The sequence below is a fragment of the Camellia sinensis genome, chromosome 14 (assembly GCF_055761805.1).
Source record: "Camellia sinensis isolate YWXY chromosome 14, ASM5576180v1, whole genome shotgun sequence".
NCBI lineage: Eukaryota > Viridiplantae > Streptophyta > Magnoliopsida > Ericales > Theaceae > Camellia > Camellia sinensis.
In genome coordinates this window covers 38,152,485-38,178,186 of record NC_138974.1, presented here as the reverse complement: position 1 = coordinate 38,178,186, position 25,702 = coordinate 38,152,485, and the positions used below count along the sequence as shown (strand labels likewise).

The following is a 25,702-nucleotide window of genomic DNA, read 5'->3' as shown; positions in this document are numbered from 1 at the left end:
TGATGATTAGTATTTAACCACTCCACGTGTCTTCTCCTAATTTGCAATCTTCTGAAAAACTATGAGCCACTCGCCGTCACACTAATCTCTGTAGCAAAACAAACACAACGATTAACCTGGCAAAGCTCCAACACCAATCCAATGAAAAATCTGACTCTCATTTCATGCAAATTAATCTCACATCAAAACTACTAAAATAAATAAACAAATAAATATTTTTTAAAAAAAAAAAAAAACCAATTCCTCCAGATGTATTACTGGGCAGCCTCTATTGCACGTTGGCTCTAAAAATCTGTCTACATGTATTACTTTTCTTCATGGGCACAGCTTTGTACGTTTGACATTTCCTCATTCGTGATGGACATGGATGTCTCTCCTCCAAATTACAACAGCAATGGCAAACCAACCTGCACCCAGATCTTCCTAGCCTCTTCCATCGGCCTCATCATCGCTGCCGCAATGCATTACCATCTCAAGAAGCTAAGAGATCAAAAGATCCTTCCGAGGATTAAAGTCTCCGGTAACAGCCCCGTCCGGAAGGTCGAGAGGTTCTCCCATTATGTAGGTAAATCATGTGATCCATTTCTTTCTTTCTTTTCTATACCCATTTGGATCTTTTCGGCCTTTCTATAAACTATCTATCTTGTTTTCATCTCTCTCTCCTCAATGGGTGCAGCAAGGCAAATGGGATTTGCAGACAGAAGAGCATGTCCACATCTCTGCAAGTTAGCTTCTGAATACATCAGGAAATCTGAAGATTGTGAAGACAACATATATTCGTTCTTTGCAGATGATCCAGATGTGGATTCTTTGTATATAAAGCTAGTGGAGGAGTTTGAGAGGTGCATTCTTAGCTACTTTGCATTTCATTGGAACCAAGCACATCATATGATTAGTCAGGTAATTATTACAGAAAAATGCTAATCATTGCCTATTAGACGGTAGTTATGGTCTGGATATATAGAAAGTGTATCAGAATATGTAAAAAATGTATCAAATATGTGAACGTGTATAAGAATTATAACATTTTTGACATTATTTGTATCTTTCAAAAATTAAAAATGGCAGGTGTTGGCGGCTGATTCAGAGCCAAAAAAGAAGCTCAAGCACTATGTCATGGCAGCAACTAGGTGGGTTTTTTTACTCTGTTCTTAGTTGTCATTGAAAATGGCTACCATGCCCACAAATGAAACACATTTATATACCAATGATTGCTTAATGCCCTCATTGATACGAGCAACCTCTAATCCAAAATTACATTGACAATTAATAGAATATACTTAATGCCCTCATCTAATAAGCTTGGGTGGCTTATAGAGGCAAGCACAAACAGCTATCGAAGACCCAAATGTGATACCGTTTTCAAAAAAAATTTGAGGCATCTAATCCAAAATCAATTGACAATAGTGAAGGAGTCTCTAGACTATATAAACTTTATGGGTGACTTAAAGAAGAGATGTGCGACAAGTCTCTAACACTAACCTTGCCTTTATGGGCAAAAAAAAAAAAATTAGTATGCCAACTTGACTTTGTATTTCATTCAATTATGATACTTTACCAGAGAAACCTATGGGCTTGAAAATCAAAAACCTTTCCAGGCATACTATCAGTGAAAATATTTAAATTTTTCCTGTCACTACGCCAAAACAGGGCATTAACGGCGGTTTTTTTAACGGCGGTAACGAAAACCGCCGTTAAAGGTACTATTAACGGCGGTAGCGAAAACCGCCGTTAATATACATTAACGGCGGTTTCTTTACCGTCGTTAAAAAAACCGCCACTAAAAGTGTCTTTAACGACGGTAATGAAACCCACTTTTAACGGCGGTAACGAAACCGCCGTTAATGCCCACTTTTAACGGCGGTAACAAAACCGCCGCTAATGCCCAATCATTACCGCCGTTAATGACGGCGGTCTTTGCCGGCGGAGCTCCGGCGAAACTCCGACGTGCTCCGGCGAAACTCCGGCGAGCTCCGGCGAAACCATCTACAATAAAGTAAAAGTAATGTTTAAATATTTATTTAGGGAATATATTTCATGAAGAGTGGCTGTGGCAGAGTGGTTGGTGTTGGTGGATGAGAGGTCTTGGGTTCAAAACTTGGGGAGTGCAAGAAGAAAAAATTATTTTTTGAAAAATTTGAACCTATTTACGGCGGTAAAAAACCGCCGTTTTTGGTCCTATATTACCGCCGTTTTTGGTCGACTTTTAACGACGGTAATTTTCCTTTTTACGACGGTTTCACTTTTTCCGACACACGCATAAACGGCGGTAACGAAACCGCCGTTAATACCGCCGTTAAAGGCTTTAACGGCGGTTTTACAGCCTTTAACGGCGGTAAAAAACCACCGTTAAAGCCCAATTTTGGCGTAGTTTGTTGGCCATCAATCATTTTAGAAAAGAAAAACGAATGTACATTGGCACTTTATTTTATGCTTTTCTGTTTGTTGAGATAGGGAACAGAGATTTCAAAGGGTAACGAAGAACCTGAAGGTGGCAAGAGTATTCAATACGTTGGTGGAGGAACTGAAAGCCATTGGAATCACACCGGTCGATGATTCAGAATGTACGGACGTGATGGCTCCTGTGGACCACAAAGATAGGAGTCCGGTCCTCCTGCTCATGGGTGGTGGGATGGGAGCTGGGAAGAGTACTGTACTCAAGGACATTCTCAAAGAGTAAGAAAATCATTCCATATGAAAAGAGATCCAGAATTTAAACTTCTAAATGTAGTATATGATTATGATTACTTGTATAATAATATTTTGTTTACATAAATTTATGAAAAAAAATTGACAAAAGGTTGCATTGGTTTTACCTCAAAATGTGTACAGACCATTCTGGGCAGGAGCTGCAGGGAATGCGGTGGTCATAGAAGCAGATGCATTCAAAGAGTCGGATGTCATTTACAAAGCCCTCAACTCCGGGGATCATCATGACATGCTACAAACAGCTGAACTGGTATGCTCTCTCTCTGAAGTCTGTGTGTGCGAGCGCGTGTCTGGGAACAACCAACCAATTTTCTGAAGAAACGCCTTGCATGTTCTGCTCATGGATTCACTCCTTCTCCCAGTCTACAGTATTTTCTGTTAATTTTAGAAGAGAAAAAAAGGTTAGGGTATGAGTGATTAACCATACCCTTTTATATTAAATCATAAACATAAGTTAAGGCCTAAATAAAGGCCCATTACAGACTGAATGAGAATAAAATGGGAAATATCCTAACACTTCTAACACTCCCCCTCAAGTTGGTGCAAAGATATCTCTCATGCCCAGCTTGTCGAGAATGTCACGGAACGGTTTAATCCCTAATCCTTTGGTAAGAACATCAGCCAATTGATCCCCAGACCGCACGAAAGGCATACATATAATGCCACTAGTAAGCTTTTCCTTGATAAAATGCCGATCAATCTCCACATGCTTGGTCCGATCATGCTGAACCGGATTATGGGCTATATTAATGGCGGCCTTATTGTCACAGTATAGTCTCATAGAATCTGTGTAATTAATCCCCAAATCCCGCAATAATAATCGAATCCATAAAAGCTCACACACACCTTGAGCCATAGCTCTGAATTCGGCCTCTGCACTAGACCGCGCAACAACATTTTGTTTCTTGCTTCTCCAAGTAACTAGATTTCCGCCAACGAAGGTACAATAGCCAGAGGTGGATCTTCTATCAGTTACTGAGCCAGCCCAATCAGCATCTGTATATGCCTCCACATTGAGATGACTATGCTTTGAGAAATAAAGACCCTTACCCGGAGAAGATTTCAAGTATCTCAGAATCCGCATAACCGCCTCTAAGTGAGTTGCACGTGGAGCATGCATAAACTGACTAACCATACTAACTGCAATAGCAATATCAGGCCGCGAATGGGATAAGTAAATAAGCTTACCCACTAGTCTCTGGTATCTCCCCCTGTCTACGGGCTCGCCTCCTTCATCCGCACTAAGCTTTAGGCCGGGTTCTAGTGGTGTATCACATGCTTTACTTCCAAGCATTCCAGTTTCTTTTAGCAAATCAAGCACATACTTTCGTTGACATATGAAGATACCATCTTTGGACCGAGCAACCTCAATGCCTAGAAAGTACTTCAATTTGCCTAAGTCTTTGATTTCAAACTCATTAGCCAAATACTCCTTTAATCGAGGAACCTCCTCAACATCATCCCCTGTGAGTACAATATCATCCACATAGACAATGAGGGCTGTCGTTTTACCATGTGAGGAGTGTTTCACAAACAAAGTATGATCTGCTTGACTTTGTTTGAAACCATATCTCAGCATGGCCTGAGTAAACCTCTCAAACCAAGCCCTAGGAGACTGCTTAAGGCCATAAAGTGACTTGCGTAACCGGCACACCTTTCCTGTGGTTTTAACATCCTCAAAGCCAGGGGGAATGTCCATGTACACTTCTTCTGCCAGATCTCCATGGAGGAAAGCATTTTTTACATCAAATTGATGGAGAGGCCAGTCAAGATTAGAGGCAAGGGAGAAAAGGACTCTGACAGAATTCATCTTAGCAACCGGTGCAAATGTCTCCTGGTAGTCTACTCCATAAGTCTGAGTAAAACCCTTGGCCACTAATCTAGCTTTGTAACGTTCAATTGAACCATCGGCTTTGTGCTTTACAGTGTACACCCACTTACATCCAACAGGTCGTTTGCCCTTAGGTAACGCAGCCAATTCCCAAGTGCCATTTTTAGCAAGCGCTCTCATCTCCTCCATCATGGCATGCTTCCACTCAGGAGTAGAAAGAGCATTCTGAAAATTGGAAGGAAGACTCACAGAAGAAACTTTAGACAAAAAAACTTTATAGGAAGAAGACAGATTAGCGTAAGAGACAAAATGAGAAATAGGATGTTGAGTACACGACCTAACCCCCTTCCTTTTAGCAATGGGAACATCTAGATCAGAAATAATTGAGTTACCTGGACCAGAAGAAGAGGATTTTGGACACTCATCAGAAGAAGAAGATAGCAGTGGAGAATCTGAATTGGTCTCTTGTATCCAATTAACTTTCTGTCTACCCTTGTCCCTGACATACACTTTGCCGTCTTTCACTGCAGATGGAAAGTCAGCATTCTCAATAGTTGGATCATCAGTAATAATAGTCTCAGGAGTCGCAATAACTGATGGTGATGGTAGTGATACAGGAGTCTCAGGAGGCGCAATAACTGATGGTGATGGTAGTACAGGAGTCTCTTCACACCAAGGCTCCCCCTGAAGAGATGACGGGGACACCGGGGATGAGAGAAAATACGACTGGGATTCAAAGAAAGACACATCCATAGAGACAAACCATTTGTGAGAGGGGGGATGATAACACTTGTAGCCCTTTTGAGTGGCGGAGTAACCCAAGAAGACACACCGAAGAGACCGAGGATCCAACTTACTACGGGTAGGAGAATGATTATGAACAAAGCACACACACCCAAAGGTTTTGGGAGGAATGGAGAAGGCAGCAGAAGCTTGGAAGCCAAACAAAACCTGAAGAGGAGTTTGTTTAAGAAGAACTTGGGTAGGAAGCCGATTGATGAGGAACGCATCAGTGAGAACCGTTTCCCCCCAATAGGATCGAGGAACGCGCATTTCAAAGGATAAACAACGCGCAATATCAAGAAGATGCCGGTTTTTACGCTCGGCAACACCATTCTGTTGAGGGGTATTGGTACAAGAAGTTTGATGAATAATACCATGAGTGGCAAAATAGCTGGCAAGTCCAGAATCAATGTATTCCCCCCCATTATCAGAACGCAGAATTTTGACAACTGCCCCAAATTGAGTGCAAAGCATTTTATGAAAATTTTGAAACACAGAAAACACCTCACATTTGTCCTTCATAAGATACACCCAGGTAGTCCTAGAACAATCATCAATAAAGGTGACAAACCATCGTTGACCCTTCAAAGACACAAAACGAGAGGGACCCCATACATCAGAATGAATCAAAGAAAAAGGAACTAAACTTTTATTAATAGAAGGAGCAAAAGAAGCTCTGTGTTGTTTGCCAAGTTGACACGACTCACAATGAAACTCAGAAACATTATGTTTCAAAAAAACAGAGGGAAAAAGATGCTTAAGTAACAAAAAAGATGGATGCCCAAGACGGCGGTGCCACAGCCAGATGTCTTCCTTGGTAGATGGAGACTGAATGGATGAGTGAGCCAGCTTGTCTGTTTGATCCAAGAGATAGAGACCATTCTCGTGTCTACCACTGCCAATCATCTTCCTCGTGATAAGGTCCTGAAACAAACAATGGTCAGGGAAAAACGTCACACTACAATTTAAGTCCCGTGTAATACGACTCAAAGACAAAAGATTAACACTAAAATTGGGAACATGTAGGACAGAAGATAAAGGGAGAGAAGCAGTGGCATGAATTAAACCTTTCCCAGACACAGAAGAAATGGTACCATCAGCAATGCGAACTTTATCCTGCCCTGAAGAAGGGGTATACGCGGAGAACAAATCAGAAGAACCAGACATGTGGTCGGAAGCACCAGAATCGATAATCCAAGGTAATGTTTGATGAGAGAGAAAAACACTTGTAGAAGAAGCTAAGTTACCTGACTGGGCAATATTACCTGAAGATGAACTAGAGGCCCGACGGTCTAGCAAGTGGCGAAGAGCAACCTCCAACTCAGAAGTAGAAAACCCCGAGATATCAGCAGATGAATCAACTGGAGCTGTGGACTGTGGCTCAACTGTATCAGAATGATGGGCTCGGGCATTGGGCCCACGGCCTCGAGACTGTCCGGAGCGACCCCCTCGAGAACTAGAACGGTCTCCACGACCGCCAGATGGTTGCCCATGCAACTTCCAACAAGTCTCACGGGTGTGGCGAGGGCGACGACAAAAATCACAGAAGAGTGTATCCTTCTCAGAAGGAGGGCGAGAACCACGATCCCCATCTCGAGAAGGGGCAGAAACTAAGGCAGATCGATCAGAAGAGGCAGCCGGAAGCATAGCAGAACGACGACTCTCCTCATTCTGCACATAAGCAAATGCTTCTTGGAGAGAAGGAAGAGCATCCATACCAAGCACACGACTCCGAACAGGATCAAACTCCACATTCAAACCTTCCAAAAACTTGAAGACCCGGACTTGTTCAACAAATTTCCGATAACCAGCAGAATCTGTGGGGCAGACAGGCTTGTAGTCTTGAAGATGATCAAGTCGCTTCCACCCATTGTTAAGGAAAGTAAAATACTGGAGAATAGTCATCTCACCCTGAACAGACCGGTCAATAGAGCGTCGTAACTCAAAAGTCTGCGAGAAATTACCTTTGCGAGAATATGTAGTGGCCACAGCCTCCCAAATATCCTGTGCTGTGTCCATAGACAAGTATCCCTCACCGATCTCCGGAATCATAGAGTGTATCAACCAACCCATGATAAGAGAATTGGTAATCTCCCACCGATCATAACCTGTATCGGTGATACTGGGAGCCTGAACACGCCCATCAACATATCCCATCTTCCCTTTGCTCTTCAAAAATATAGTCAAACTCTGCGACCACGCTAGATAGTTCTGACCATTAAAGAGAGAGGTGGTGATTTTCTGGCCAGGGTGGAGGGAATCGGTCATCGAAGTGGTCAAAACAGGACTCGCGCCTTGTGTAACAGGCTGCGAAGTAGTAGACTCACCAGTCAATTCGGCCATAATGACGTCACGACGGAACCCTCACAAATACATCCAAAGTGAATCACAAACCCGAAAGATGGGAAGATAATAATGAATTTTAAAATAAAAATTTAAGAGGACATTTTTTTTTTTTTTTTTTTTTTTTGGAAGTTTCTGTTTTTTGTTTTTTGTTTTTTTGTTTTTTTTTTTATTTTTTTATTTTTTTATTTTATTTAGAAGACAGATTAAGGAGAGGCAGATATTACGAAGATAGAGAGAAAGATGAAGACGAAGGTGTTACGTGCAGAGACAGAGAGATGTCATCGAGGACAGACCACAGGGCTCCAAGCTAGCCGAGAGAGAGATGAGCCTGTGCCTTCGACTGGAGTCGCGACTCCGACTGGGGCTGTCGGAATCCTAGGTGCCTTCGACTGGGGCTGTCGGAGCCCTAGGTTGTGCCTTCGACTGGAGTCGTGATTCCGACTGGGGCTGTCGGAACCCTAGGTGCCGTCGACTGGGGCTGTCGGAACCCTAGGTGGCTTCGCTGGAGGCTTGCAGGCTGGGGTGGTGATGCTGTGGCTGCCGGAACCCTAGTTGCCGTCGACTGGTTTTGTTTGTTTTGTTTTTTTTTTTTTTGTTTTGTTTTGTTTTGTTTTTTTTTTTTTTTTTTTCTCCTTCTAGGTCTGCTCTGATACCATGTTAATTTTAGAAGAGAAAAAAAGGTTAGGGTATGAGTGATTAACCATACCCTTTTATATTAAATCATAAACATAAGTTAAGGCCTAAATAAAGGCCCATTACAGACTGAATGAGAATAAAATGGGAAATATCCTAACACTTCTAACATTTTCCTCATCGAGTTCATCACTTTGCAAATTACCTGTAGACGCTGCAGTTGCAGCAGGGTTGGTCATGAGCTCCTTCAACACAAAAGATTAGTCTACATATCTTTAGAGACACCTTTCTGAAAGATTAGTTTGAGAGAGTGAGAGAAGCTATAGAGCGAGAGAGAGCGAGAGAGAGACTCTGAAATGTTTGTATATTGATTGTATATTTGATTAATTTACAAAGAGAATTAAGTCTCTCTTTATAGAGAGAAAATGGGCATTGGATACCACCATTACCACCGAAAGCAAAAGATAAAGCAAAAAGGTAAAGCTATACAATTAATAATATAAAGCTAAAGCTAGTCTAGTCTAACATAAAGCTATACAATTAATAATGATAAAGCTAACAGCCCCCCGCAAACTCAAGGAGGGAAAGCATCAACCAAGTTGAGTTTGGAAACAAGATCATTGAAGCGGCCAGGAGGATGAGCCTTAGTGAAGATATCAGCGGGTTGATCGACTGAAGCAATAGGAAGAAGATGAACAGTTCCACAGGTGACATGCTGGCGAATAAAATGACAATCAATCTCAATATGTTTGGTGCGATCATGAAAAACATCATTGTGAGCAATCTGAATGGCACTCTGATTGTCACAGTAGAGAGGGTAGGAGCAGATGAAGAAACACCCATATCAGCAAGGAGCCAGCGAAGCCAGAGAAGTTCCTGAGTAGTATCAGCAAGAGCTCGGTATTCAGCTTCGGTGCTAGAGCGGGCAGTGAGGGATTGTTTTTTGCTACGCCAGGCAAGAAGAGAATCCCCTAAGAAGAAACAGAATCCCGTGGTGGAGCGTCGATCCGTAGGATCCCCAGCCCAATCAGCATCGGAAAAGGCACGTAGGTCAAGAGAGGAAGAAGCCGAGAAGTGAAGACCATGGAACATAGTGCCTTTGAGGTAGCGAAGGATACGGAGTAGAGCAGTATAGTGGGGAGTGCGAGGAGCCGACATGTACTGACTGACAATGTGAACAGCATAGGCAATGTCAGGACGAGTGACTGTGAGATAGACAAGACTGCCGACGAGCTGGCGATAAAGAGTAGCATCAGAGAGAAGAGTCCCATCGAGAGGAGTGAGACGAATCTGAGGATCAACCGGAGTAGAGGCAGTTTTGCAATCAGTAAGACCAGCTCGAGCCAGAAGATCGGATGCATATTTGGCCTGGGACAAATAGGAACCAGTAGAATCATGAGAGACTTCAAGGCCTAAGAAGTAGTTAAGAGTACCAAGGTCCTTCATCTCAAACTGTTGGTGGAGAAATTGTTTGAGGTGGAGAATACCAACTTGATCATCACCAGTGATAATCATATCATCCACATACAGAAGAAGAAGAGTAGTACCATGAGAAGTAGTCCGTATAAAAAGAGCAGAGTCATAGGAGCTAGAGGTGAATCCGAAGTCATGAATGGTAGAACTGAACTTAGCAAACCAAGCACGAGGCGCTTGCTTGAGACCATAAAGAGCACGCTGTAGTTTGCAAACCTGATGAGGTTGAAAAGTGGACCCAGGTGGAGGTTGCATGTAGACCTCTTCAAGAAGATGACCATTGAGGAAAGCATTTTTGACATCCATCTGAAAGAGCCCCCAGTGGCGAGCAGTAGCAACAGCAAGTAAACTGCGAACAGGGGTAAGCCGAGCAACAGGAGAGAATGTCTCCTCATAATCAATGCCATATTCTTGGTTGAAACCCTTGGCAACAAGACGAGCTTTGTAGCGTTCAATAGAGCCATCAGAATGTGTTTTGATTTTGTAAACCCATTTGCAGCCAATCGCAGTCTTGCCAGGAGGAAGATCAACAAGATCCCAAGTATGAGCTTTGTCCAAGGCATGGAGTTCATCAGTCATAGCTTGCTGCCAAAGAGGATTAGTACAAGCCTCACGATAGGAGGTAGGTTCATAAGTAGAGAAGGCAGCAGATCCAACAATATAATCACGAAGATGGATAGGAGGTTGAGTTACCCGGCGGGGTCGACCCGTAGGAGGATCGGTGGGAGGAAGAGTCGGTGGAGAAAGAGGTGTGGCAACAAGAGGTAGACCTTCAGGTAGAGCAGGCTGGACAGGATCAGGGGTGAGCAAGGGCGTCTCGATGGAGGAGGAACCTGTATCAAAATCAGCAGAGAAAAGATCGATGGAAGGATTAGTAAACAATGCAGTAGTGGAAAGTCCGGGTAAGTGAAAGGAGGATAGCGAGGAAAACATTTGGTGTTCCCAGAAAACGACATGGCGGGAGATACGAAGACGTTTAGAGAGAGGATCCCAACAGCGAAAGCCTTTATGTTCAATGCCATACCCAAGAAAGCAACAAAGACGAGAGCGAGGTTCAAGCTTGGTGTGTTCATGGGATTGAAGTAGAACAAAACAAGCAGAGCCAAAAACCCGGAGATTGGCGTAAGGAGGAGGAGTGCCATGCAGACGTTCAAAGGGAGTTTGATTATGGATGACAGGGGTAGGAGCACAGTTGATAGTGTAAACAGCAGTGAGGGCAGCTTCTCCCCAAAAGTTTTCAGGACAGGAAGAAGAGAGAAGGAGAGCGCGAGTAGTGTCAAGAATATGCCTATGTTTCCGTTCAGCGCGACCATTTTGCTGGGACGTGCCAGCACAGGAACGATGAGGCAGTGTACAATGATGCTGAAGAAAGGAAAGGAAATCTGAATCCCGATATTCCATAGCATTGTCAGAGCGAAAAATTTTGATGGTTTTGGAGAATTGGGTGTGAACCATTTGTGCAAATCGATAATAAATGTGTTTAAGTTCAGACCTATTTTTCATGAGAAAAAGCCAAGTAAACCGGGAAAAATCATCAATAAAAACAACAAAATAGCGGGATCCCCCCATAGTAGTAGTAGGGGAGGGCCCCCAAATATCCGAATGTATAAGATCAAAAGGGGCAAGAGAAACAGAAGTACTCTTATTAAATGATAAAGCAGGTTGTTTGGCAAGTTGACAGGGTATACAATCGAAATTATCGGGAATTACATGACCCAACTGTCCACTAGAAACCAAAGACCTTAAACGAGTAACAGAAATATGCCCTAAGCGACAATGCCAAAGATGAAAGGGAGATAATAAGGAAGTAGATGTAGGAGCAGCAATCTGAGGAGATGCAGGAACATGAAGGTGAATGAGTTCATAGAGACGTCCACGCTTACGGCCGATCCCAATAGTCTGCCCTGTCTGAGGGTCCTGTACCAAACAATCAGTAGCAGAAAAGGTGACAGTTAGACCAAGTTCACATAATTGACCAATGGAAATAAGGTTTAAGGTAAGAGCAGGGATATGATAAACGTGAGGTAGAGATAAAGAAGAGGTGGAAACAGTACCAACATGACGAACAGACATGAGGGAACCATCAGCAGTATGTATTGAGGGAATATGAGGAGATGAAGATAAGAAAGAAAAGATAGTAGAACTGGAGGTCATATGATTACAACAGGCAGAGTCAAAATACCAAGAAGAGTTACTTGGGATTACAGACAAAGCAGTAGGAGGAGGTGTACCAGATGAGGAGAGAAGTTGTTTGAGCATGGCCTCTACATCCGTTGGAGAAAAGTGAAGGGTAGATGGAGCAGGTGACTCAGAGAACCCTGCAGAGGGGGCAGTGTCAGTGTGATGAGACTGATTCCCGGAAGCAGCAGCAGCAGCAGCAGTGTGATAAGACTGATTCCCGGAAGCAGAAGTAGCAGTGTGATGAGACTGGTTGCCGGAACGATGAAAACTTCCCCGGGAAGAGCCACCGCGAGAGGAGTGGCTATTGGAGGATGAGCGGGATGGATTGCGAAAACAATCCTGTTGCAGATGACCAGGACCAAGTTTGTTGCAGTAGCGGCAGGATCTGACGGGGCAATTGACCAGGAGATGGGTTGAAGGAAGGCCCCGATTCTGACAATAGAGGCAAGCAGTTGTCCGCTGGGTAAATGATGGCCGGGACGGAGGAGTGGCAAGAACAGAGTCCACATGATGAGTTTGAAGAGTACCTAGACGGGTCTCCTCTGATAGCAACTCAGAAATGGCTTGTTCAAGAGTGGGCAAGGGATGGCGATGAAGCAGAGAGGCACGTACGGGCTCAAAAGAGGGGGTAAGAGCCATGAGAAATTGCACCAACCTTTGCTGGTTGCGATGGTTAGTAAATAAAACTGCATCTTCGGGGTCATGCTAGGTTGGTTCTGAAAGAGCAAGCTGATCCCAAACAGAGTATATTTGAGAAAGGAAGTCATTAATGGACTGAGTGGATTCTTGGCGCATGCGGTGAAGTTGGTTCTGAAGTTGATATTGATGGGCAAGACCAGTAGTCTGGTATCGTTCTTTCAAAAAATCCCAGATGTCTTTCGCAGGAGTAGTTACAGAGTCAAGCTGAAACCGGCCAAATTGAAGACTGATAGAGGTAACAGAGGTATTACGAAACCAGGTAATGATTTGGTAATTCTTACTGTCCCATTCCTCAAGTCGGTCTTCATATGTAGCAGTATGAACAGGAGTTTCAGTAGTGGCACTGTCTTTGACTGGTTTAGTCACATCCCCGGTGACAATTCGCCAGAGCTTCTTGCCTTTAAGAAAGGAAGACATGGCTTGGGCCCACAGAACATAGTTTGAACCATTCAGAATAACGGAAATGGGATGGGAGGTGTCAAGACGATCCATAATACTAGTTAAGTAGGATTAAAGTAACAGGAAGAGACCTGTAGGAGCAAAATTTGGTAAAACAGAGTGTACCAGTGAGTCCGGAAGGTCGAAAATAGCCAGAAAAGGCTGCTGGACAGAGATGATGTCAGCGATGATGTCAGCGGCGCACGTTAGCAGAGTGCAGGGAGGAGCACGTTAGCAGAAAGGCGGCGGCGCACGGTAGCGAACAGGCGCAGGCGCGGCGCACAATAGCCGTTTTGGCGCACGCGGGTGCAATGTAGTGAAGCGGCGCACGAAAGGCGCACAATAGCAGGCGCGGCGTACGGGAGTGGCAGGGCTGACGTCAGCCGCGGTTGTGTGGGCGCGTGGAGGCGCGTGGCGGAGGTGAGTGGCAACAGATGGCGCGTGCGGGCGCGTGTGAGAGTGGTGGCGGAGCTGGTGACGCGCAGAAGGTAAAGGCGGCGCGTGTGGGCGCGTGGAGGGTGTTCTGAGAACGGGCTAGGTGCCGTTGGAATCGTGAGAAAATTCCGAGCGATTTGATGTATGCCACTGTGTACGGGACTAAACACCAAAATCGAAAATTGCCAGAAATGTAACACTGGGCTCTGATACCATGAAAGATTAGTTTGAGAGAGTGAGAGAAGCTATAGAGCGAGAGAGAGCGAGAGAGAGACTCTGAAATGTTTGTATATTGATTGTATATTTGATTAATTTACAAAGAGAATTAACTCTCTCTTTATAGAGAGAAAATGGGCATTGGATACCACCATTACCACCGAAAGCAAAAGATAAAGCAAAAAGGTAAAGCTATACAATTAATAATATAAAGCTAAAGCTAGTCTAGTCTAACATAAAGCTATACAATTAATAATGATAAAGCTAACACTTTCAAATAGCATGTTGCATTCTTGGCACTCCAAAAGAGTGTCAGCATCTCATCATAGTCCTACTGTCCTCTAATCTTCCCAGGAGCAAGTTTTTGCTCTGCTGGAAATAATTCCAAAATTTCTTAGATTCTCACCACACTCTTGTACCTAAGCAACTCTCCCTATTTGCATGTGAATTTTATTCTACTTACATTTATTTGGAAAATGATTTTTTCTCTTATTTTTTCAAAGAAAATGATTCTATTCTGGCATGTGGCAGGACACTACAATCAAACAAACTTTGCTATGAACTTCACAGCAGTGGGCCTTTCAATTTATTATTATTATTATTTTTTAATTTTTTTCATTTAGTAGAACTCTTGTACCTGAGCAACTCTCATCTACTTGTGAATTTTATTCTACTTATATATGTTTGAAAATTGATTTTTTTTCTTTTATTTTTTCCTTAATTTTTTCAAAAAAAAAAATGATTCAGTAATCTAGTAGGTGCAGGACACTGCTGTCAAACAAACCCTCTTGTGAGTCTCACGCCAGTGTGCCTTTCAATTTATTTTTATGATTATTTTTTAATTATTTCATATGCTAGAACTCTTGTACCTAAGCAACTTTCCTCATTTGCTTGTAAATCTTATTCTACTTATATTTGTTTGAAAATTTATTTTTATTCTTTTATTTTTCCCTAATTTTTTCAAAGAAAATGATTATGCACTCTATCTGGTGGTAGGACACTGCAATCAAATAAACCCTGACATGAGTCTCACAACAGTGGGCCTTTCGATTTATTTTTATTATTATTTTTAAATATTTTTCATTTAATAGAACTCTTGTACCTAATGTAAATCTTATTCTACTTATATTTATTTGAAAAATGATTGTTTTTTCTTATATTTTTTCCCTAATTTTTTCAAAGAAAATGATTTTGTCCTCTTGCAGGACACTACAATCAAACAAACTTTGTTGTGAGTCTCACATCAATGGACCTTTCAATTTATTTTTATTTTTATTATTGTTTTTTATTTTTCCATTTGCAAGAACTCTAGTACCTACGTAACTCTCCCAACACTCCTCATCTTCGTGTGAACCTTATTCTACTTATATTTGTTTGGAAATGAATTTTGTTCCTTCTATCTTTTTCCTATTTTTTTCAAGGAAAATGATTATGTACTCTAGCTAGTAGCAGACTGCAATCAAACAAATTTTGTTGTGACCAAATATGCCTCCAACTTCCAAGTAGATAGACTTATCCGCAAATAGCCACTAGTGTTTCTTGGACATCTTGCAAACCTTATGCACAATAATTCAATGAGAACAACATGCCATAGTAATGAGAAGAAACTGGGGAGAATACAGATGACAAAACGAAACAATAAAAATATGCAGATGGAACTTCAGGATGAAGAGAAAGAACTTGGAGATCAACAAACAGTTTCCCGATAAATTTAGCCCAAAATCATGAAACCAAATTTGTAAAAGTCAACAAAAACATCCAAAAACTTGTATTGAACATATGCTTGTTAACTTCATAACAACGAAAGGTCAAAAACTTGTCACATTAATCTCATCTACCCAACAAAAAAACAATGTAAAGATAAAAACAAACAACCCTACAGTTTAGTTAGGAAACCACAAAACATTACTATCCCAAGTATTACCTTTCAAGAGACAAAAAAAAAATACCATAAATAATATGTTTTTAAAAGCCTAGCTTTGTAATGAATGATATGATTAGGTTGCAACTTACAATATTTGGACCGCTGTAGTTTCTTACAGCTCCATTTACCACACAACCCAGGGTATGCTGCTTCCATCATTTGGATAAAAACATGACCATTTATGCAGTTAATAAACTCTTAAATTATTTAAGTGACCCCTGCCTAGTCAAAATGTGGTAGCATTTACAGGAAAGCTATTGACTCTGTAAACTCACATTTTAAAAGGACACACTAATAGAACCTCTAATCAAGGAAAATTCTAATAAGAACATATCAATAAAATATCATAAATTGTTCTCATAATTTGTAGTGATCATTACTGGATGAACTTGTGCCTTCACAAGGATTAAGATCCAAACAAGAAAAATAACTTGCAAAGGCAAAACCAGAAATTTAAATTAACAGCAGTTTCAACAATGGTAGGAAAAAAAAAATATTCCACAAGCATTACTCCACCTGATGTCCAGAGTTCAATGAAAACAAGGCAAATCTAAAGGTATTAATTACATTGAATAGCAAGATTATGTCAAACAAGTTCAACAAGACCTCACTTAACCGTATTGAACAATTACTACACAATTAAAACTTAAATACCCACATACCTGTGAGAGAAACTGCTCCACATAAGGTTCTCTACCTAATTATCCTTTCTAAAATGTATCAAGATAAAATTCACTACAAGGTACAATAAATTATTTACTGCTTATTAATCATATATGCTCGCATTAATTGAGTAAATCATGCCTAAAAAGTAATGCAGCATTAGCAACATTTTTATTAAAACTTCTTTGAAGAATATCATTTCAATCAACTATATCTATTCCTCAACATAAGCTTGGCCCATTCCCAGCTTAAAATCAATGAATAACCTTGTTAGTTGTATAGATATTTCATGCTTATGCTTATAATGACTGCCCAGATTCAATGACATGATTGAGGCACTTTGTTTTCATGAATGATTTTATTGTAGACACTATTGATCCTATCAGTAATCACACTATCAAATATTTGTTCATAAGTAAATTACTAGCAAATAATTTCAGGGCCAGACTTTTTGAAGTCAAATACATGCTACCCAGGAAAAAGGAAGAAGTAAAAAGATGTAAGAAAAAGAAAAACGAAAAATTTGAACTGCATTACAAAATTATATAAGAAATATTTGGATGAAAACTTTCCTGACATTGGCGCCACATCCAAGTGCAATCTGCCTCCTTCATATCTGAAGAGTCAAGATTGACTAATTTGAGGTGGAAATTCAACTCCTCCATCTTCTCTTTCATGAATGACCTCCATTGTGTTGCCAATATCCCTGAGTTTGCTGCTTTGATTCATGGTGTTTGAATGCTTCAAGAGTTTTTTGTTATATATGTATTAATATTTAACCCACCAGGGCCACAACCTATTCACCTGCTTCACTTACAAAATCCTTTCTTTACTAGCAATGAAAGGAACAGTCGCACCACGTACACGTCATTAATCATTGCCCTGACCATGCTATGTTCTTGTAATAGCTTAGATAGTAAAACTCAACAAATGACTCCAAACAGGTGCACCAATCATCTACCGATGCAGCATCATCCCTCCTGGTAACAGCACTCAATGAAGGGAGGGATGTGATCATGGATGGTACACTCTCTTGGGTTCCTTTTGTTGTGCAGACAATAACCATGGCTAGGAATGTTCACCGTCGCCGTTACCGCATGGGGGCTGGTTACAAGGTGGGAGAAGATGGAGTTGTAACTGAAAACTACTGGGAACAGATTGAAGAAGAAAGAGAACAAGATGAAACTAAGAAGCGAAGACCATACCGGATAGAGTTGGTTGGAGTTGTATGTGATGCTTATCTAGCTGTTATTCGAGGCATAAGGTACGTCAAATTAGACAGTTTACCATTGGGAGTATCACTTTTCTTTTCTTTTCTTTCCTTCTTAAACTTTTCCTTTTCTTTCCAATGTAAAATCAAGTAAATGTCTAATTGAACTATTTTCTTTGCTTTAGGAAAGAGTAGGCAAAACAAAACTATGGACTCTAATTTCTTAAGTTCCACCTAAAATTTCCTACAAATGCATTTCCAGATGTACTTCCAAAAACATATACAATTTTATTTTTGTTTCCAAAACAAAATACCATTTGCAGAATAAAATCAAACAGCTGACAGTTATACATTCTTAACTCTTAGTTAGTATTGGTATAAGAGAAGAAAATAGTATTGTTATAAGGGAGTGAAAAGGAATATTGTTAAAACAAAAATATTTAATTTTTTGAATATTTACAGGAGAGCTATCATGTGCAGAAGAGCTGTGAGGGTGAAATCACAGTTAAAATCACACAAGAGATTTGCAGATGCATTTACAACATACTGCCAACAAGTAGACAATGCTAGGCTATACTGCACCAATGCTTTGGGTGGCCCACCTAAGGTTCACCCCTCAATCTCCCTTTTTCTTGGTTCTTTTTCTTCAGCTTTTCCGAACTGTTGAACATAATACAAAAAAGAACACAGAAAATACTACACATGCCGTATAATAAAGTTTCTAAAGCGTATCCAACCTGAGTCAAGCAAGGTGTGTTCATCATTTTTTAAAAGCCCAGCTTACTTATAAATATTAATTTTATCTTCCTTAATTTCCTTTTTTCATGTATTTTACAAGCTACTTTATCCATGAGCTAGGCAGCTCAGAGGTTCAAGGTTTGGATTGGCCATATAAATGATTTAATACAACAATGTTGCCATCTGAACAGATCACAAGTTATGCTAAGCAGTTAATCATACATCATAACAACCTTTGTTAAATATGTAGCTCTGACAGAATTACGATTGTCAAGTTGATAGGATGGAAAGACAGAGAGAGGACTTTGCTGGTTGATCCAGATGAGATAGACTGTTTGAAGAGGGTAGGCAGGTTGAATGATGAAGCAAACTCCATATATGAACTTTACAAGCGCCCAAACCCAGCTTATCAAGCTGGATCAGTTTGGAAAGACATTGTGCTGTCACCTTCAAGGTTGAACATTCAACAAGAGCTGAAGTATTCCATCCAGAGAGTTGAAAGATTGAAACGATAAATCTACACTGCAGGACCAATACAATTTCAAACTGCTACGGTGCATGTCCCAGAAGATTGAAGGTGACACGGATTCAGATTTTCTGCAAGTATCATGATCAGAACATATATTGTATGTGGGATGTATTGAAACATTATAGTTTACAACTAGAATTCATTTTATCTTCAAACTTCAGATTAGAAAATGGAAATTGAATATTGATCTGAAAATTCGTATTTGTCAGAATCTTATGATTCACATTTCATGCATAGATCAATGCAAATGTAATGAGTGAATCTATTTTGGGATAAGCTCGGTGGTGAATCACACGATACACAATTCAATTCATGATTCAATTCCTGTTTAACGATTCAAGTGATACTTGAAAATTTATCGGGTCTGATAGATTCTGGCCTCATTTTACGTCTCTTTTTTTTGTAAAAAGCCCAGAATACAACTTTTACAAGTGCTTAGTTTAAAATTAATCAATACCTATGCATGGTTTGTTATCCATTTGGTGATCCAGGTGGATCTAGTAGGACCTGACAAGTTTTTAATCCTTTTTTTCTCACTTTTTTTTCCTGAGAAAAAAATGTCAAAATATATCTTCTAAGGATGTTTAAAGCTAAAATAACTTGCACTAAAGAAATATCTATTATTATTTTGGTGAAATAAATATGATTTTAATGTGATATAGGTTAGGTTAGTCAAACAAACGCAACAATTTCACAACAGATTCCCCCCAGCCTGAAACATGAATCTAGATATATCTCCTAACTTCATTGAAAGGAAAGTAAAATTTTCAGCTAGCAAATTCACCTACATTGTTCAACTTCAACTAGTATTTAGTCGCATTCTAAAAGAAACACTAGGGACCAATGCCCTATGTATGCAGATTCAGAGCTATGGCATCTCTCAGTAAGGAAAGTCTTTATAGAGATAAGAAGGTTTGGAAACTCATCAATGTTTTTCCTCCATTGCCTTTTACTTAATAACCCAATGGAGCCTTGTACCAATTTTTCTAGGTAAAGATTAATTACATAATCTAACAAGAAGAGAGAGAGAGAGAGAGAGAGAGAGAGATCGCCTTACTAGCTCATGGATCTATCCAATTAGAACTTTCATCTGCCTCCAAGCTTTAATCATAAGAACTATTAGGAATATCACACATAACAAGCAACTGTAGCACTCCATTGCAAAATCAGTAACTCATTTTGAAATAATTCCTAATAATGAGCATATATGCTAGTGTAGACATCACAACTATCAAGATGCAAGCATTATTTGTGTTCTGTCTTTCAATCCCCACAATATTTTACAAGTACGAATAGCCCATATTGGAAAAGCTTAATAACAAGTAAAAGTCTCATAAGCTAACCGAAAATAATATATGCATGGCAGAGAGAAATGAAGCATACCAAAAGGATCAAAAATATTTTGTCAATCATTAAATAATCACATAAGACCTATTAGAAAATTTGAAAGCAATGTCCATAAACTGATATCTGATGAGTTTAAAAAGAGAATGTAGAAGAAATGACTCCGCACTTCCTGAAATATGTAACAAAAGTCAACTATTACAGTTGTTTCTATAATGGAAAGGCAACACCAATTTTTTAAGTCATAATGGATAGCACACTGAAATTTGAACCAGCAGCAGAGGTATTTTACATGGTGCTTGATTCATGATTACTCTAGAAAGCTAAGTAAACAAATGGCATGAGCAACAGAAGCAGGACTCAGAAAAAGTAGTCCAAAAAAAGAAGACAAAAAGACAAAAAAGAAAAAGAAAAAAAATGAGGGTCGATGGGAAAAGTGAAAGGAAAAACATACAGACTTCGTGCTTCAATTTGTCAGCAGGAACTACAATAATTATATTTTGGGTTTCGCTCATAAGTTTAAGCTTCCCCTGAAATATACCAAACACATAACTGGTAAAAATATGCAGGAAACAGGATCCTAATGATCTTGCACTCCCATGGGAAAGTGCAAATTCAATGAATTTACATGCAGATGACCTCCTTTGGAATGATAGAATGAAGCACATTGTCATATCCCTACCAAGTGGACGGACGATAAGTCGATTTCACAGTTTCAAAATTGGCGCATCTAGTTAAAACTAAAAATCTGAAAGATGAATCTAAACATATCTCCCAACTTCATCCTCAGGGAAGTTAATTTTTTGCACCTACCATGTTCAACTTCAGCTGTCGAGTAGTAATTGGCCACATAAAAAAGAGATAACCCCAAAGATTGGTTATTCCTCACTAACAACCAATGCCCGGATAACTTCCGAGCTATAACATCTCTCAATAAGGTATTTATGGAGATAAGAGGAAGGTTTGGAAACTCATCAATGTTTTTCCTCCATTGCCATTTAGATGTAGTGAAAACACCATATCATAATAGAACCCCCAACTTCATTCTCCAACACTCAGCCTCAACAAATGTAAATAATACAGAACTAAGAAGTTTAGAAATATCATTTATAAAAATAAAAAATATATATATATATATTAAAAAAGAAGTTTAGAAATATCAACCATAGAAGTTGGATTCATCACAAACAAATAAATAGTCATACAATAAATAGTTCATAAGATAGTTCTAGTAAAAAACTGCACATGTTCCCCTACATTGAAAATTTTCAAAAACTAGTCCTTGTCTATCCAGCTGCGCCAGTGACTATACTTAAATGGCCATAGGAAGATGGGAAACAAAAGCATGTTCCGTATAGAGCTCCCTGGAGAAAACTCAATCTCAGCTCATTCAACCCTTGACAAATAAATGTTTAAATCATTCTTCTACATCAGCATCACACCTCTTGCAAATACACCAAATCTGCAATATATTACTACCAGCATAATTGGAATTTAGAACATTGTTACAGCAAACCCAATTAAGATAGTTCTGAAAGTTTTAGACAAGCACAGGAGAAGATGCAAACTGTGCAAACTTTCGATAGAACTTAATCCAAGTTCTCTGCCATCTCCTGATGTGGAAATCTTCGATTGATCATCAATGATTTCTTGAAAATAGTAAACACTAGTATCCTGGTATTGCTTCAAATCTGCAAAATGCTCATCTTCAACCAGCAACTAACACTTGTACCCATTCAGATCTTTGGATGTGAAAAGCTAGTAAAAAATCTGTAAACAAATCAGCAGACCGTATAAAAGATTCCAAGCCCAACTAAATCATTGTTTCAGCCATATTTTATCCTCAGTAGATCCGTGGACAAGTTTAACAAAAATGATGAGCACACAAATACCATGCACTCATAAAACATGAGCATTTCCATGATCCATGACCCAAGCAAACTTACTACAATAGTGTATGTAACTAGGTATGCATGTATACAGTTCACAGATATCCCACGGAATTCTTAATATATTAGGTTATTTGTTTGGCATAAAACGGTTTGAAGAGCAATTCAGTTTGAACTATTTATAAGGAATAATTTCATTTTTAAATAGCAAACTAGTGGTTATTAACTAATAAATGTTCCCACTGAGCTACTTGGGGTGCCATCTATATTTAATAGTTTAACCTACACCTTTCATTGATTTCTAAATTATACTAACTGCCTCTTTTTTTAACAATATCCAGAAAAACATTTGCCACCACTCATAGTTGCCGAACATTAAAGGCACTTGCAACAAACTTGGATTATTGTCTGCATTAAATGAAAAATCTCAATCTTAAGAAGATAATACTCATGCATGACACATACAGCCCACAGCAAACTACTAATAAAACAAAAGCTCGTCTGAGATGAAAACTGGCATGAGACTAGCATCAAATCAAAGCCATGAAGGAAGATGACATTGTGCAACGGAACCCATGTCAAAAGAACATGCCTTTTGATCCTTAAAAGTATTTAAACAAAGTGTTTATGCTTTACCCATAAGTAATGAAAAAAGAACAGAAAAATCAAGGAACACTCTAAAACATATATAATGCCGAAAGCCCAATCATTGGAAAATCCTTCTGCGGACAATTTGATCTCAATCTTCAATGGAAGCTAAGACATTACAGGAGAAGCATAAAAAAAAAATGTGATACGGGGAGTAGGACATGATCAGAGCACAAAATATATTAAGAAAAATTGAAATGCTGAAAACAATTTCAATAGTGAAACCAAGTCAGAAGCTTTGCCAAATGGTTAGGAAGACTCAACGAAATGTATAGAAAAGGCAAATTATTAATTTATAGGATCAATTGCAAAGGCTAACAAATGTGTGAAATATCACTTGCCAAATAAAAAATTTTCATCATCAGCTGAAATGTGTGAACATCCAAGACGCACAGTGGCTTTCAAAGACTTTCACTTGTCGATGACAATATAAACCTTGCACAGGGAAGTTTCTCTCTTCTTCACTTGCCCATAAATAACTAATAAGCCTCAAAACTGTTTCAAGAAGCTTTTTGGTATTCCTTGGCTACGAATTCAGCCACATACCTAGTCACTTCTACTTGTATCTAACCAATCTGCAATATGGGGAAAATAACAAAAAAAAGCATACATTTTCAATTACCATATAACCATTAATGAAAATACATCCAAGTTTGATTAAATTTTAGGTCACCAACCTAATGTCTCAGCTCTAAAATTCCTGAACTATCAAGCTTTCCAAATAAATATTTCTGGATGAAAATAAATCTTGTGTCATGAATGATAAAAATTAAAATAAAGTTTAATCATTTCAACTTTTAGTATTGCATGAATGAAATCTTTGTCATGCCATATATCAGGATGATTAAATGTAACTTACAAACAGGTTACTGAAACTATCAACCAACTATAGAAATCTTTCACACGCAGTTTAGACATAATGTGCTTCCGTGAAGAAAATGTTAAAAACCAAAGATCAATCATCCAATTAAACGGTTAGAACCCTACCAATTCCATCATCATATCAAAACATCAGTTACGCAACCCCAGCGAGTCTAAGTGACGCCTCGCCTCCTTTTCAGATACGCCAAGCCAATGGTAGTTAACAATGCTACGAATTCTCATCTCCATTCCCAATTGACATGCTCTGATACTCACATTGAACCAACAAAACCCTAACCATTCAGATTTCAAAACATAAAGCGAACTACCAAGAGAAATACGCAGAGAGAGAACTATAAAACGCTGGATTCAAACGAAGAACTCTGATTCTTATCATAATCGATTGAACTGAATAATAGTACAACTAGCACTCACTTTTACTTTTGATTTAACCCTAAAAACCAAAAAGAGCAAAAAGAAAAATCGGACGCTATTTTTACGGGAATATACCCATAAAGATTAACGAATTTACAGGACTATCCTTACGGACAACCCCTCGCACACTCACTTCCTTCCCTTCCTCACCGTTACTTTCTTTGCAGGTGATTTCACTGTCTTCGGCTTCACGCTCTTAGCCGGGGCTTTCTTCGGCATCGGCTTAGGAGCCGCAGCTCTCTTTCCAGGAGATGTCCTAGTCGACGTCCTCGAAGCTTTAGCCGGCTTCTCCTTGGGCTTAGGCTTGGGCTTGGGCTTTGCCACGGCTTTAGGCTTCGCCGCAGCTTTTGGTTTCGCGACTACCTTTGCCTTGGCAGGAGCAGTTTTCGGCTTCGCAGCCGGCTTGGCCTTGGGAGCTGACTTAGCCTTCACGGCTGGCTTAGGCTTAGGCTTAGGTTTAGGTTTCGGAACAGCTGCTTTCGCTTTCGCCTTCGCCTTCGCCTTCACCTTCGCCGGAGCTTTTTTCTTCTCCTTCGTCACTTTCACAGTCTTCGGCTTCGCTGGAGCCGGCTTCTTCTTCGCTGGAGCACTAGCAACAGGCTTCGGCACAGAAGGCCGAGTTGCAGGAAGCTTAAACGAGCCTTTCACCTTCACAAGTTTACCAGATGCAACTAGCTTCTTCAAATGGAACAACAACAATTTCTTGAAGTTCGCCGGAAGATTCTTATGCTTTTCCTCTGCAAACTTCGTGATCGCGTACTGACTCGATCCATTTTTCTCCTTCAATGTCACAATTGCCTCCGTAACCATCTACAGAACAATCAAAACATCACAATCTCAGATCCAAATTTCCAAATCATAAACTCAAAAAACGAATTGAATGAATGAAATTGAACAATTGATCGTTTTTTACTACCTCAACATATGGGGGATGAGATGGAGGGCTCCTAGGCTTCCTTGTTTTGGGCTCCTTCGCCTTCTTCGACTTTGCCGCCGGTTGCTCCACCTCCGCCGCCTCATCCGCCGCCACCACCAGCGGCAGATCAGGAACAGACTCCACCGCCACAACAACTGCTTCTTCGGTCGCCATTTGATGATCAACCGACTAGGGTTCGGGTTTAGAATTTAACAAAATAGATCTATACGAATAACATCCACTGGGATTTTCGCTGGTGTGACACGATGATGAATGATCGATCTATATATAGTAAGCGTACGTCTCCAGGAACTGAACGCTCATTGGTCGAATGAACCCTCACGCGGATCGCAACTTTTATGAAATTTCACATGTAAGCCGTTAGATTAGATCTTATCGACGGCTAATAACGCTAGATGAGCGAGGCTTGGATGGGGAATTAGGAAGGTAGGTTGTTTTGGTGACTTTAGGTGTGTTTTTAAGCTCAATTCATCTGAGAAGAACTTGAGCTACACTAAATGGATTTCAATGAAACTTGGATGGTTTTGAAGGATATTATCTAAGCTTTCTAATGAGTATTTACATCGTCCATGAAGTTGATGCATTTGGGAGAATTTTGGATTTGAACCTATAGTGGTCAGAATAAGTTTTATTTGAAGTTTGTTGATATTTTGAAGTGTTTTAGAAAAATGCTTTAAACCGAATTGCAATTTTAGCATTAGATGTGATAATAGATTAGTAGATGAACTCGTCGAATCAAGAATCATGAAAATCGGATTAGATTTGAGTACAAAATTATCG

General features: G+C 39.9%; 2 protein-coding genes and 1 long non-coding RNA gene across 3 annotated transcripts; 1 reads left to right on the top strand and 2 right to left on the bottom strand.

The window, feature by feature from the left end:
- Positions 1-142: 142 nt before the first annotated feature.
- LOC114321482 (uncharacterized) lies at positions 143-2,995 on the bottom strand. Its single transcript, XR_014350085.1, has 3 exons — positions 2,817-2,995; positions 2,486-2,651; positions 143-719 (listed from the first exon to the last, which is right to left on the bottom strand). It is a non-coding gene; the product is annotated as an uncharacterized LOC114321482 (long non-coding RNA).
- LOC114321481 (P-loop containing nucleoside triphosphate hydrolases superfamily protein) lies at positions 301-19,140 on the top strand. The gene is made up of 8 exons (XM_028268639.2): positions 301-565; positions 677-900; positions 1,069-1,130; positions 2,455-2,676; positions 2,833-2,959; positions 17,276-17,595; positions 18,004-18,148; positions 18,555-19,140. The coding sequence occupies exons 1-8, from the start codon at positions 301-303 to the stop codon at positions 18,792-18,794; spliced, it is 1,605 nt and encodes a 534-aa protein (XP_028124440.2). The 3' UTR covers positions 18,795-19,140.
- A 4,778-nt stretch (positions 19,141-23,918) lies between these two features.
- Positions 23,919-25,450, bottom strand: LOC114321483 (uncharacterized). Its single transcript, XM_028268640.2, has 2 exons — positions 24,902-25,450; positions 23,919-24,795 (listed from the first exon to the last, which is right to left on the bottom strand). Exons 1-2 carry the CDS (start codon positions 25,073-25,075, stop codon positions 24,115-24,117), a joined length of 855 nt encoding a protein of 284 aa, XP_028124441.2. The 5' UTR covers positions 25,076-25,450; the 3' UTR covers positions 23,919-24,114.
- Positions 25,451-25,702: the final 252 nt, after the last annotated feature.

Coding starts and splice junctions, on each gene's coding strand:
- LOC114321481 (XM_028268639.2), top strand. CDS start 301: ATGTATTACTTTTCTTCATGGGCACAGCTTTGTACGTTTGACATTTCC. Junction 566..676: donor GAGGTTCTCCCATTATGTAG/GTAAATCATGTG, acceptor CAATGGGTGCAG/CAAGGCAAATGGGATTTGCA. Junction 2,960..17,275: donor TGCTACAAACAGCTGAACTG/GTATGCTCTCTC, acceptor GACTCCAAACAG/GTGCACCAATCATCTACCGA.
- LOC114321483 (XM_028268640.2), bottom strand. CDS start 25,075: ATGGCGACCGAAGAAGCAGTTGTTGTGGCGGTGGAGTCTGTTCCTGAT. Junction 24,796..24,901: donor CTCATCCCCCATATGTTGAG/GTAGTAAAAAAC, acceptor ATTGTTCTGTAG/ATGGTTACGGAGGCAATTGT.